Source organism: Montipora capricornis, chromosome 2 (assembly GCF_036669925.1).
Source record: "Montipora capricornis isolate CH-2021 chromosome 2, ASM3666992v2, whole genome shotgun sequence".
NCBI classification, from domain to species: domain Eukaryota; kingdom Metazoa; phylum Cnidaria; class Anthozoa; order Scleractinia; family Acroporidae; genus Montipora; species Montipora capricornis.
In genome coordinates this window covers 13,596,818-13,609,317 of record NC_090884.1, presented here as the reverse complement: position 1 = coordinate 13,609,317, position 12,500 = coordinate 13,596,818, and the positions used below count along the sequence as shown (strand labels likewise).

The following is a 12,500-nucleotide window of genomic DNA, read 5'->3' as shown; positions in this document are numbered from 1 at the left end:
ATAACTAACTAAACTAAAATCTAAAAAGGATTGATAATTCTTTATTTTTTAGTTTTGATGACGTCACGTGAAGTCCGACACGAGAATGGTGGAAAAAGTGTTTCGCGCCATAATTATCAACCATAGCGTTAAACTGGATATTTTTTGGCTTCTCAGAACGACGATCAATAGCTCACTGAAGGTTTTACACTGACCGGTTAGAAATCGCTGTCCCGTTGAAGGCGATTACAAGGTAAAAATCTGAGCCCGGCCAGCCGGGATCCCGGCATCGTAATGCCGGGATTTCGGCTAACCCGGTTGGAGATTTTTCCATGTAATCGCAAACTTGATTTTTGGTGTGTTTCTTAGACGTGCCGGTATCTCGGCTAAACGAGCCAGCACGCTTAACAGGACCAGCCCGGCTCATGTAATCGGCCCCTTAGATCTGCTTAGGACTAACTCTTCAAACATAACATTTGAATTGAACTTAATTGTACGTCAGTTTTCGAGTCGGTCTTCGTTTTCGAGGTCTTTGTTTTCGAGGTCTTCGTTTTCGGGGTCTTAGGTCTTCGGTCTTCGTTTTCGAGATCTTCGTTTTCGATACTACCGTCCATGCTCTTATTCACATGAAAATGATCTGAGTAAAGGTTGAAAATATAAAAAAAGGTGCTTTGTAGGCTTGCTTGGTTACATAAGTATGCAATGGAATTAGGAAGAGGTCTTTTCTAGCAGGTTATTTTGCTTATAGAAATAATAATAATAATAATAATAATAATAATACATTTTTGAAGCCGTTTTGGTTTGTAGCGCATTCATGGTTAGAACTGCAATTTAGAGCACGAAAGTGGCTACTGCAATGTCAACAACGGTCATGTTTTATCACTTGTCACATTTACACTGTAGTCTCAGTTGGATGTTGGATTAGGTGATCTGTGTTTCACCTGTTTTCACAGTCTAAATGAGTTTCTTGAAACTCAAGTCCTATTTTATCCAATGTTCATGCACTGATTTAAGATGTGTTGGTGGAGCAACTGTGTGTTGATTTTTAATACTGATTAAGTTACTTGAAAATACTGATTCCCCTCAAAAAATCTGTACTGCTTAATTTTCTTAGCTCGATATGTTGAACATCTTTTCCCTTCCTCCTATTTTCCACAGCGGCCTCTCTCGTTTCAAACTTTCATTCATGCATGATGACACACAGCGTCGCCATCAAATTCGCAACTTGAGGTGTCTTGATGGACATGTAACGCACAGATCTGGGAATTCGAGAGTTGATCTATGAATTTGTTTCCTATGACAATCCAGCTTTTTTGGCTTTTTTCCATTGAACGGTTTCGATTTTATTTTTTTGTTGCATGACAGTGAAAACGATCTACAGGGACTCATACGGCGAAGTTTAACGAGAAAGACTAGGGCGAGTACGCCATACAAATGATACTACCGAGAATGAGGTTATCTGGACAAGTTCACTGAAAACAATTTGCTTTGCTTACTGTTTTCGCTAACGATCTTTTCGCTGTTTTTTCCCCGAGGTAAGTGATTCGACGTTTATTTCTTCGAACTGTCGGGACCCTATTATTGAAAATATATCGCGCATCAGACGATGCGATTATAAACGGCGCCCGGTCCATTCCATTCCCGGTCGCCTGAGGCGACTAACATTTGGCTTCGGGCGAGTGAGAAAAATTATCCGGTCGTCCAGCCGGGCACTCTGGCTTATTGTATTTCTAGCAGATAAGGCGGCGAAAAATTTTAATATGCAGGTGGTTACAGTTTACGAAACCTCTAAAGGCCGATTTACTCGGTACATAGTTAATCGAGGATTAACCATGCTTGGTACGATTTTTGTCGCGTGCGACAAGCTCACGACAGGCCTACGATATGACTTACGATTGTCGCAGCGTTTTAAAACATGTTTTAAAATGCTATGACATTATTTCTGACGTACACAACAATCGTAAATCATGTCGTGGGCCTGTCGTAAGCCGTTGTCGCAGGCGACAAAAATCGTACCGTGTAAATCGGCCCTAAGAAAATGTTACTTCTTCGTACGAAACAATCGGTCAAAAGCCGTTCCACATGATTTCACATGTACCACAATCCGTGACTTTGCACGTGACGGCCGGCGGCCGCTCGAATTTCGATTCTTTCTCAAAAAATAGCATTAAATTTGGAACGTGGAGTTTGGCATTTCTTGGTTATAGTTTTAAAAAAGGAGTTGTTACGTCTGCTCTGACAGTGTTAAAGCGCGGCCGGCGAAGTGGTGCAACTAACTTCTGTATGAACCCGGAAATCGTCCCTTATGCAAATTTAGTATTTTTAGAGAGCAATCCCGCGGGCGTTAGAGAGTATACGCTTTAGCAATCCCGCGTTGTATTTGGTTTAGTGACAAATCAATGCGTGCCCTAAACAAATAACGCTGTGACTGGCCCTTCGATCGAATCCACAAAAAACTCATTCCACTAAACATTTTACTGATAATATAAAGACAAAAAACTTTAGCTCTGTCTCGTAGCGATGATTTTCGTCCAGATCAAGATGACTTGCTCAAAAAAAAACCGGATAGCTTTTGGGCCTCGGTGGTTTCATTGTTTCACGGCAGTTTTCACAAAAGCTCAACGGGAATCTAGCGGCATTGATTCGCGTTTTGAAAATTTATTTTCAACCCAACTAACCAGTAAGACGATTTACATGTATTAGACCCAAACGTCTTTACATAAACCTGCCGCAATCTTTTCTTTTTCACCTTTAAACCTGAAAAACATCGGTGGCATTGCCGCTTTTCTCGTCTATCTTTCTCAATTATGACGTGAGAAATTTGACGGGTTGCCGGTTTTTCTTGCACTAGCGAGTTCGACGATCACCAGAGTAGTAGCAGCAATGTTTTATTGAGAGAGAAATGGATGAAGATCTTGCTGCGTTGTTGACCTCCAGATAATTAATTAAATAAATAATTAATTAATTCGGGCGACCAACTTGGAGGACTGGACACCCCGGCTGAAATGCTTGGGAGCCCGAAGGGTTCCCCGAAATTTTCTTTAGAGCACAGCCTTGTGCGACAATTCAGGCCTCAGTCTCCATTTTAAACCCGGTCTGCAGTCTGCAGTCTGCATTTTATACTGACCGGTAGGATCATTACTTAGAACTTGTAAGATCGTTTCTAAGATCTTTTTTAAGATTCTTACTAGATCTGGTAAGATTTTGTATAAATAGGATCTTGACTAATATCTTGTAACATTTTTACTAAGATCTTTTGGGATCTTGACTAAGATCGTGTGAGATCTTTTGGTAAGATCAAGTAAAATGGTCCTAAGATCTTGTAAGATTTTTTTAAAGAACTTACAAGGTCTTAAAATTTCAACAACATTAAATTTTGGAAGAAAATTTGATAAGCAAATATGATAAGATCTTATTAAGATCAAAAATCTTAAACAAAATCTTACTTACATTTAAACCGCGTTAGCCTTAGCCCTACTAATGGAATAGGGCCCACACAAAGACAGGGAAAAACTCTGACCAGGGTGGAAATATACATGTAAGTGCAACACGGCCAACGTTTGCAGAAACGTAACTCTTCCTTGTTTGGTGATTGGTGTGATAAAGGTATCCACGTACACTCTATAGGCCTTGTACATACAACAATTGCCCATTATCATGTCTTGTTTTCTCACCAACATGAGCATGATCAAATTACTCATATCATACCTGATGGTCTCTCTTTCGGATGAAATTGAATCTTTTTGATGACATTACATGTACTACCACCATGTGTCATGCCATCTTCAGTTCTGATGTTTGCTGTAGTTCAGTCCTTTAACAACTACAAACTAAAAGCAGGGGCACCCAACGATGGTTTTCTGCGAAATATCTGTTCGGAGAGGTCTAGGTTGCCTAGGAACTTCGATACCTTTTCGATACATGAAGAAGCACTAACAAATTCGTGTGGCTATTTGTCAACCGTTGAATTGAGCTGATTGAGGTTTCCTCAAGTTTCTCCCGGTTGAGCTACTCCAGCACTCTGCGTGATGTGCCGATGGACGGCAAGCGGCCGACGTCATTTATTATTACAAGCGCGCGTTATAGCTGGGACGAATGTAACATTTGTATTGTTTGAATGTTGCATTACCAATATTTTGCTTTTGCCGTGTGTTTTTGTGGCTTTGCGCCGACATTTTCCGCTCTCATTTTCCATATTTAGATCCCGTTATCTAAGGAGAATGATATCGTGGGGAGCAGAGCGAGCGACCGCGCTGGTAGTGGGGAGAAGGGCAGCGTTACAAAATCTTATCATCCCTCGTTCCCAGGTTTTCTCCTTCCAGTCATTCTTCTTTCACTTCAGAGGGGTGGGGAGAAATTGTGGGGAGATGATCGACCGCCAAAAAAGGGATTGGAAGAAGGCATTTGTGGTCCATTTGTAGCCGCCTCCTCCACAGGCCCTTCGCGTTCAACCGTGCTCAAAGCGCGTCGCACCATAGGAATGTGAATCATTTACATGAATCTGGTCCATCTTGGGTACTGAGTAGTGTATTTGTACTCAGCTGGAAACATTTATCATGCATGGGTTCGGTGGGTCTTTTCACGTGAAGAGATGGGACGACTTATTTTGATTGTATGAACTACGTCTCATTGTGCACGGAGTGCCAGGTGGAAGAGAATTTGCGAAACGTGAAGTAAATTCATACTCATAGTGTGTTCTTGGCGTTTAACACGATTACCCTGATGACATGAATGGACTAGAAAGCAGAGGATTTTCAAGGTAAGCACACGAAGTCTTCAAGCTCTTACTGCAAACCGTAGTATATTGTCACTGTTAGTTAATCAGGAGCGATTAAGTAAAACCATTTTTAAAAATTCAGTCCTGTTTTTACGTCTGAGGTATAGGGGGTTGCAATTGCTGTTAGGTATTAATAAATTAGCTCTTTTACGTAGCATCCTCTTGAAATTGGTACACTCAAGTACCTTCTTGTTGGATTCGTAGCTGCTAAATACAGGAATTGCACCGACCTACTGTAGTTCCCGTCATTCACTTGTACAGATATTACAAATTTGAGCCCGCGAGAATGAGAGCCCCAACACCAAACCAATGTTTTTACCCAGACCGCTGGTCGGTGCAATTCCTGTATTTAGCTGCTAGTGATTCGTAGGAGGCCGCCATTTTCAAATTTGGCGTGTTCACTGGGGAGATATGGTCCCAGTTTCCTTGAAAATCTCGTCTTTGTAGCTTTTGTTACGCCTACATGAAGGGCATTTCACTTCAGGCCAATTGAAGCCCATCCTCGGAGGGGTGGCACTTTCCCACGGGCGTAGAGGGAGGCTGAGTTTAAGTCTAAGAACCCATGGAAAGCTAACCAATTAACCAATTGAAAGCTAACCGTTTTCGTTCCAAATCTTACATATTTGCCTTGACTACATGCCCAGCGAATTATTTTATCCTTTGGGATGAATTTTCCGCGAAAAAGCGGTAATTTGAGTGGTTTTTGGCCAACAGAGGTTACTTTTTCGCAATGTGATGTCTCGTTGCAGTAGTAACGGGTCCGAAATTTGACACTTTCATCAAATTATCATGTTACAAATTATCGCTAATCGGATTACTGAAAAAAATAAATCCGAAAATAATAGGATTCGTGCCTGATTAGTTTGCCGTCAAATGTATGTCCAAGAAAGCAAATAGATTGAGAAATATTTTTTATTTTGTATCCACAAATTCGTGTGGAAAACTGATTTTTGTGTTATTTTATTTTTCATTTTTTTCCTTTACATTTTCCTTTGAAAAAATGTTTTAGTTCTCTGTAAAGAAGTTATTGGAAAGCTTATTTTAGCTTTAAAATGATGTATTGCTTTCTCCCTAACTTTAAATACTTTTTGAGAAATTTGATTTCGAGTAGCTTTTTGTTGTAGCTGGGTAGATGGGAAAAGAGTTAAATTAATAACTCTGTCTTTCATTGAATAACCTACACCAGCAAGTGATTCGTTGTGCTGCGTTGTTCGCTCGCTGACACTACAATGCACTTTAGGCCAGGATTGGAAAGACACAAATCATTTGTAGAAACTGGGTGGTCAATAATGGAATAATTTGAAATCACAAAAAAACACAGGTTAGGTCACTGATGCTCAAATTCAATTACAGTAAGACTGGTTAGTCTTTGTAAAGGGTTAGGGTTGTTTCAGCATTGGTCAAAACAATAACTTGTGAGCTGACCTGTGACCTGACCTGTGAACCATTCACACCAGCCTAGAATTGCATTGGCTTATTCGAGTTTGAACTTCAAAATAATTTGAGCACCCAACTACATGTACCAAAGTTTACCTGTCTGATGACTTTGACAAGGAGTAGGAGTGGGAGTCTAGTCATGAATCTATTATTTTCTAAGGCATTTTGAGGAAATCCTCCCTGGAACCTACAATGAAAATTGACAAAAGGATTGTTACAGTGAAGGCTCACCCAGTTGTTGGAGGAAAATCTGGTAACAAAAGCAAACACTCTACAATCAGGATTTCCCACTCCTAAGCTTTATTTCACACAATATTTTCCATACCAAAATAAGATATTTCATGCACAATTAAAAAAAGTAGCAACGAACAGTTCAGATAAACTGAGATAAATGAACACACTTGAGATGCAAGCACAAAGAAAAACAATATAATTATGCAGGCAGCAATGAAAAAGAAAGGATATTTACATTTTTTTGGGCACACCTTGCACTTTTCATGTGCGCTTGAAGGTGTAAGCCTTTTCCTGCACCATTTGTAAACTGACAGAGAATTAAGCATAAGCTTGTGTTGCTTGATCACTTGTGTGCACGGGCCCTGTCACTAATATTGGCTTTTGGCATAATGACTTTGGAGTACACACTGTTTCCCCATTCAGTGGACCAAGGATCCCATATCGAATGTTCTCACAGCGTTTGTTCAGCACAACTTCTTTGACCCACGGTCCAATCTTCTTCCCCTCTATACTCTCAACTTCGTCTGTTGACCCTGACGGTAGCGGGTACTGTAATTCTAATTTCATGCCCAGCTCCTCTGCATACGTTTGTGCATCTATATTCATCGTCATCTTCCGCTCTGCGTTACTTTGTCTGAGGAGAGCAAGAAGTAGGAAGCCAACTATTAATGTAATTGATGCATACCTGACTCAAGAAAATCCTACAGCCATGATTTTTAACTATGCCGAACTATCTTAACTATCATTTAGCTTTACTTTTTATTCCCTTCTCAACTACCTAGTTTGATATTGTAAATATATCATAATGTTTTTAGAGCATCTATCAAATCATAATTGCACACAGCAATTTTCCTATTACGGAGAATGGTATTTATTGGTATATATATTTTAATAGTTTAAAATGAAGTTATTTTATCTTTCTATATGTATATTATGCTTTTGCTAGACTAATTTCATTTCCTTTTGTTACATGGCAGCACGACTTTGATCTCCGCAAGGAATATGCTGTGACCTCAAAAAACGCAGGAAAGAAGTAATCTACTGTCGTTACGCCAAGTTCAAGTGTTTGAGGGCTAATTTTGTAAATGGAAACTTTCTTTTACTGCCAAACAGCAGAAAGTCAATGTTACTTGATCGATACGTGAGATCGAGGATCGGATTTTCAGCAGCATTATTAGTTACGCTCTTTTAATGCTGAATCAGTAGGCTTTGTAAAATCAAAGGAAATAAGGTTTTGTGACAGAGTGATAATGACAAGATAATTAGTACAAACCATTAGTGAATGTTTAATTTATGAGCCTGAAGGTTGATGGTAAACGCTATTTTGGAAAGGAGAAGCAGTGAAGTTGTTTACTCCACTAATCCCTGAGCTAGCCAATGAAGATTTGGTTTCAATACAACAAAGGTATGACAATACAAATAAGATACCGATTGTAGTAAAACAAAATTAATTTAGAGCTTAAGGCTCACAATATTTGGGTTTATTGTTTTTGTTACTGATTTCGTGACTTTTTTCATAAGTTACTGGGACAGAGTATTGTGTGATAGAAAGTAATTGATGCTGTCATATAAGCCTAAAGAATGATAGTAAACGCTATTTCAAAAACAAGAAAAAGTGGAGTTGGCACTTCTGTTTCGAATGACGTAGCCAATTTACTCGAATGCCTCAACCAGTTAGTGCGACCAGTTGGATGGGTTGATTTCAATTTAAGAATGGTACTACAGTACGAAAATGAAGTCTGATTTTTGTAGGAACACAAGAGATGTCTAGAGTGTCAAGTTGACAATATTGGGGCAATGTTGAATCACATTTACAATTTCTTATGAGAATTTGTGAACTACGTATTCAACATCTGCATCCAGAGTTATTGTCCTTAAGTTATTTTGGTACTATACATTAACACGCGGAAAATCAAACGAACAGTACATGCAATTCAAAAGAAATTTGCATCAAATATATACAGCCCTTGATTTGTGAAACAATTTTGTTTTTGCTTTATGTTTTGACGGTGCTAGACGTTTTGGAGTATGGGGAGGGTCATGAAGGGGGAGGGGGAAAGTCGAAATGTCGATAAAATCCCAATCCCACTAGCGAGTGACTAGTGCCCCCCCCCCCCCCCCTCACATCTCCGACAGGCTGCAGAGGTCACTTTTTTGTTGACCAACGATTTTTAAGCGATTAACACTGTTTGAAGTAAATAAGCAAAAACATATGTAACTATATTCCATGTTTGATTGGCAGCCGGTGACGGAGTTTTTAAAAATTTAGTCTATAGATGTACACGCACTCTTAGTACAGACATTGATCTGGAAGACATTTATTTGTTTGCTAGGAAGTACCCAACAGGCTTGAGCTTGGCACGCTACCTGAAAGATCATGATGATCAGCACTTTGCATTGCTACAGCATACCCAGTGAATAAAAACGTTTTTCAATTTTATTTCTGTTTTTCTTCATTTTAAATAGTGACACTGTAAAATACACGCGTATAGTAAGTAGTCTCTGCGCCATAAAAAATCAATTTTGAAGTTCAAAAGTAATATCCGCGTTTTAATTTCTCTTTTGCCTGCCTGTTTTCAAATCATACCGCCTTCAAAACACACGAAATGCAGTGTCAGAGAAACTTCTTTTCAAAAATTCTAAAGGGAACATGTTCCCGGACCCCCCTAGATCCTCAAGCTCCCGGCGCTCGTTCGGTCCGTCTCCTCGTTGGATCACACCCTCCTAGGCCTAAGGTCGTGCAAATCGGTAGGGTACATTCAAGGACGCTTCGGTTCCTATGCCTGACAAATTTACCATGGCGCCTTGCCCAATACCTCATCTGAACCTCTTCTTTTCGAGTGATCGCAGTGGTTGCAGTGGGTTTACCGCCGTATTAGAGGTTGAAATGTTGTAAGTAGGGAGCTTTGAGGATAAAAAACAACTCTGTTAGCATCAGGATGGTCCTCACTCTCACATAGTAGTGGCCAGGAACTCAAGAAGACCGCATGAAATATAGGATATCAGGAATTTTGAGCAGAACTAATACCTACGAACCTCTGATAATGCAAATCCCATTCTCGCCAAGGACTCTTCATTTATTATTCCCGGAAACAAAATCCCATTTCCCACCAAAAAATCGGTTCAATCCCAGCTCCCATTTTACCCCTTTATGACCCTCTATAAGGGACGTTCCCGAGCTGCGAATAGCTCATGAATTTTTTCAGTTTCGTGCTAGACGGCGAGTGCTCCAAAACACGTGCTGAAAAATCACAAGAGTTACAATATGGAGCAGCACGGATTATTACTAGTACTGATTACTCTATTCGATTATCAGTGGTACTAAATTTTCTAGAGTGGTCAAACTTAGAAGAAAGAGAGAAAAGGCACTTGTTAATTAACCTTCCCCTAATTTTCTCTCGGCTTAATTTATATGAGTGTGTAACCTAGGTAAAACGAGGATCGGCTACACGGCTATACTACATCAAGTATAGCTCTTACACAGTCAACGCTTTTCGTGTTCAGGTGGAAAACGGTTTGGGAGATGTTTTCTTTCTGCATTTTTCGCTGGTTTCAATCCAGTTTGACATATCATGATATCTGTGGTCCACACTGGTGGCCACGCAGTTATTCAAGTCAAGCATCGGAGGGATATAAACTTAAAGCTAAGTGTTTATTTTTAATTTGCTTAGAGCTGATTTTTTTCTTCTCTGTATTGAAATTTTTGGCCTAGGGCGATTTTCAATTGAGTGTCGAAAGTAATTAGCGAATTACTTTGGTTTTGCATTACTTCACTCAGTGATTGGTTCAAAGTTCTCGTGGCTCTTTTCAACCAATCAGAACTAAAAACAAAACAAATTGTTTTCCCGCTCTTTTTGTCGGCTACGTGTAATTACTTCGAGTTTTGATTGGTTTACTGGGTTGTCTCCGTCCTTTTTGATTGGCCAAAGTAATTACTTTGGTTTTGGTATTCCGACACTCATTTGAAAATCGCTCTATCTTTAAAAGGTCTGACAAGGTTACATGATGCCTGGAGGACCTATGTCTAGAACAGAAACGAAAGAAGAGCGAAAGAGAAAGTGAAACTCTTCTTTGACCTTGAACTGACCTTGAGCTTTTTTTAAGGCTTCTAATTTTAGCGTGATTTCTTTTCGCTGGCTATTGACAGTTCCTGAGGATATGCTGGTTTTCTTTTAAAACTCATGCGGTTGAAGAAAAATTCATTGCCAAACTGGTGAATTCCAAAGTAAATTTCACTCGAAAAACCGAGATCGTACTCATGGCTTCGTGATTCATGCGACATCGGTTTTTAGCGTATATATAAAATGTACCGTGGAATTCACTAGTTAGGCAATGAATTTTTCTGTAGAGGAAAACAAAGAAAATTATTAAATTATTTAAGCAGCAACCGGAAACATCAAAACGCGGACAATTCGAAACCTCTTATTTGCACTAACCCTTCTAGTCCTGTTCCGGGACTCCCTCTTACCCCGCCCTGCAAATGGGCCTGGAACACAGGGAAAAGAGAGAGTCCTGTATTACTTGCAGGCGCATGCTCTGAATAAGCCAATCATATTGAATTAGATGCCAGACTGGATATGTAAATATAGGGAACCTTGAAACTCCGACAAAAAACATATATGAAAATTACTGGGTGATTTGCAGTGTCAGGAAAGAGAACATCTGAATTATGCCTCGTCGTGACCAAACGAGGAGAAAAAACACCCATCGCAGTGATGTTGGAAGATTATTGCCAAATAAATGTAACGACTGAGAGAAGATCGCGAAAAATCGATGCAAAGGCTGAAGAACTAAATATGGCATAGGATTTCACTAAGCGACAAAACAGCTCGGAGTCAACAATAAAAGCAAGGTGACACGCGCTCTTAAGTAACATTTTTCATCCTTATTAATTAATATTCACGAACAAATTTTGACCGGAAAAAAAATCTTGACAACGCCCGAATAATCGATGTTTCACTGTGCATAAATATGTATAAATTTAATAGGAACATTATTGCTTCATCATTGCGTTATCAACACAAACTGGTATGTAAAGAAACAAATAGTCCGGGTTGTGATTCGATTTCGTTTAACTTTTTATCTAACTTTATCAGGAATAATGCTCAGTTTTTCTGTCATGCAGTCGTCGTTTAGTTTTTCCGATACAAAAATCATTGCAGTCTCAACAGGCAGCTCTACATAACTACATAAGACCTTAGCCATTTGGCTACGGACACGGCTTGTAATGCATCAGTCAATTCCAGCAGTGCCCATCCCCACCCCCTGGCTAATCCCCGGGCATTGGCATTTTTTTTATAAATCGGCAAATTCCCCGGGGTGGGGACACATAAGCTGTGTAAATGCCCCGGGGTGGGGACGAAGAAGGAGGGCAAATGCTCCGCCCCCGGGATCGTCGCCTTCCAATAGGCGCCTGTATTCGCAGGCTACTTTGTCTGTCAAGAATCAAGACATCTCAAATGATCTCTCATCGCAAGATCTGTCTTGAAGATCACATCTTTTGAATTCTCACCCTTCAGTGTTTCATATAACTCCGCTTTCATGAATTTAAAAATTGCTAGGCTAGTTTTGAATGCGAAATGCGAAGTAGTCGTGTTTACGCAGTCTTCACGTCAGTGATTGTTTTGTGATATTAGTTCACCTTGTCGCTTTTATATATTCATATGCTTACAAGTATAAATGAAGAAATACCTAAAATTGAGAAAACCTTTAAAAATATCCACAAGTTTTTCGAGTCCGTGACGGACAAGCCAGTCTTTAACGAAGGCCTCGTCTTTTCCGATAAACTCTTCCACGTTAATTCGAAAACGCGTGTGTCAAATGCCCGGGGGTCGTCCCGGGGTAGGCTAATGCCCAGCCCCCGGGCCACCATAAAATTGCGAATGCCCCACCCCCGGGACTGACAACTTCAGTAAATGCCCCGCAGTTGCTCCGGGGGGGGGGGGGGGGTGGAATTGATTGATGCATAATGAACAATAAATAATGAACAATAAACAAGTTCCAGCAAGATATTTATTAGTCTTCATTTAGCGATTCACATCCATGACCTACAGTATATTTGTAAGTTTCAATG

General features: G+C 40.0%; 1 protein-coding gene across 2 annotated transcripts in view; it reads right to left on the bottom strand.

Annotated features, from left to right (window-relative positions):
- LOC138038895 (beta-1,3-galactosyl-O-glycosyl-glycoprotein beta-1,6-N-acetylglucosaminyltransferase 3-like) overlaps positions 1-12,500 on the bottom strand; it is a 47,613-nt gene that overhangs the window by 14,234 nt on the left and 20,879 nt on the right. For both annotated transcript variants that reach the window (XM_068884975.1, XM_068884974.1), the window contains exons 2-3: positions 6,663-7,061; positions 6,290-6,380 (exon numbers count right to left, since the gene is read on the bottom strand). In XM_068884975.1, the coding sequence (XP_068741076.1) occupies positions 6,290-6,380; positions 6,663-6,664 (93 nt within the window). In that variant the 5' untranslated portion in view covers positions 6,665-7,061. The remainder of the gene's footprint in view (positions 1-6,289; positions 6,381-6,662; positions 7,062-12,500) is intronic.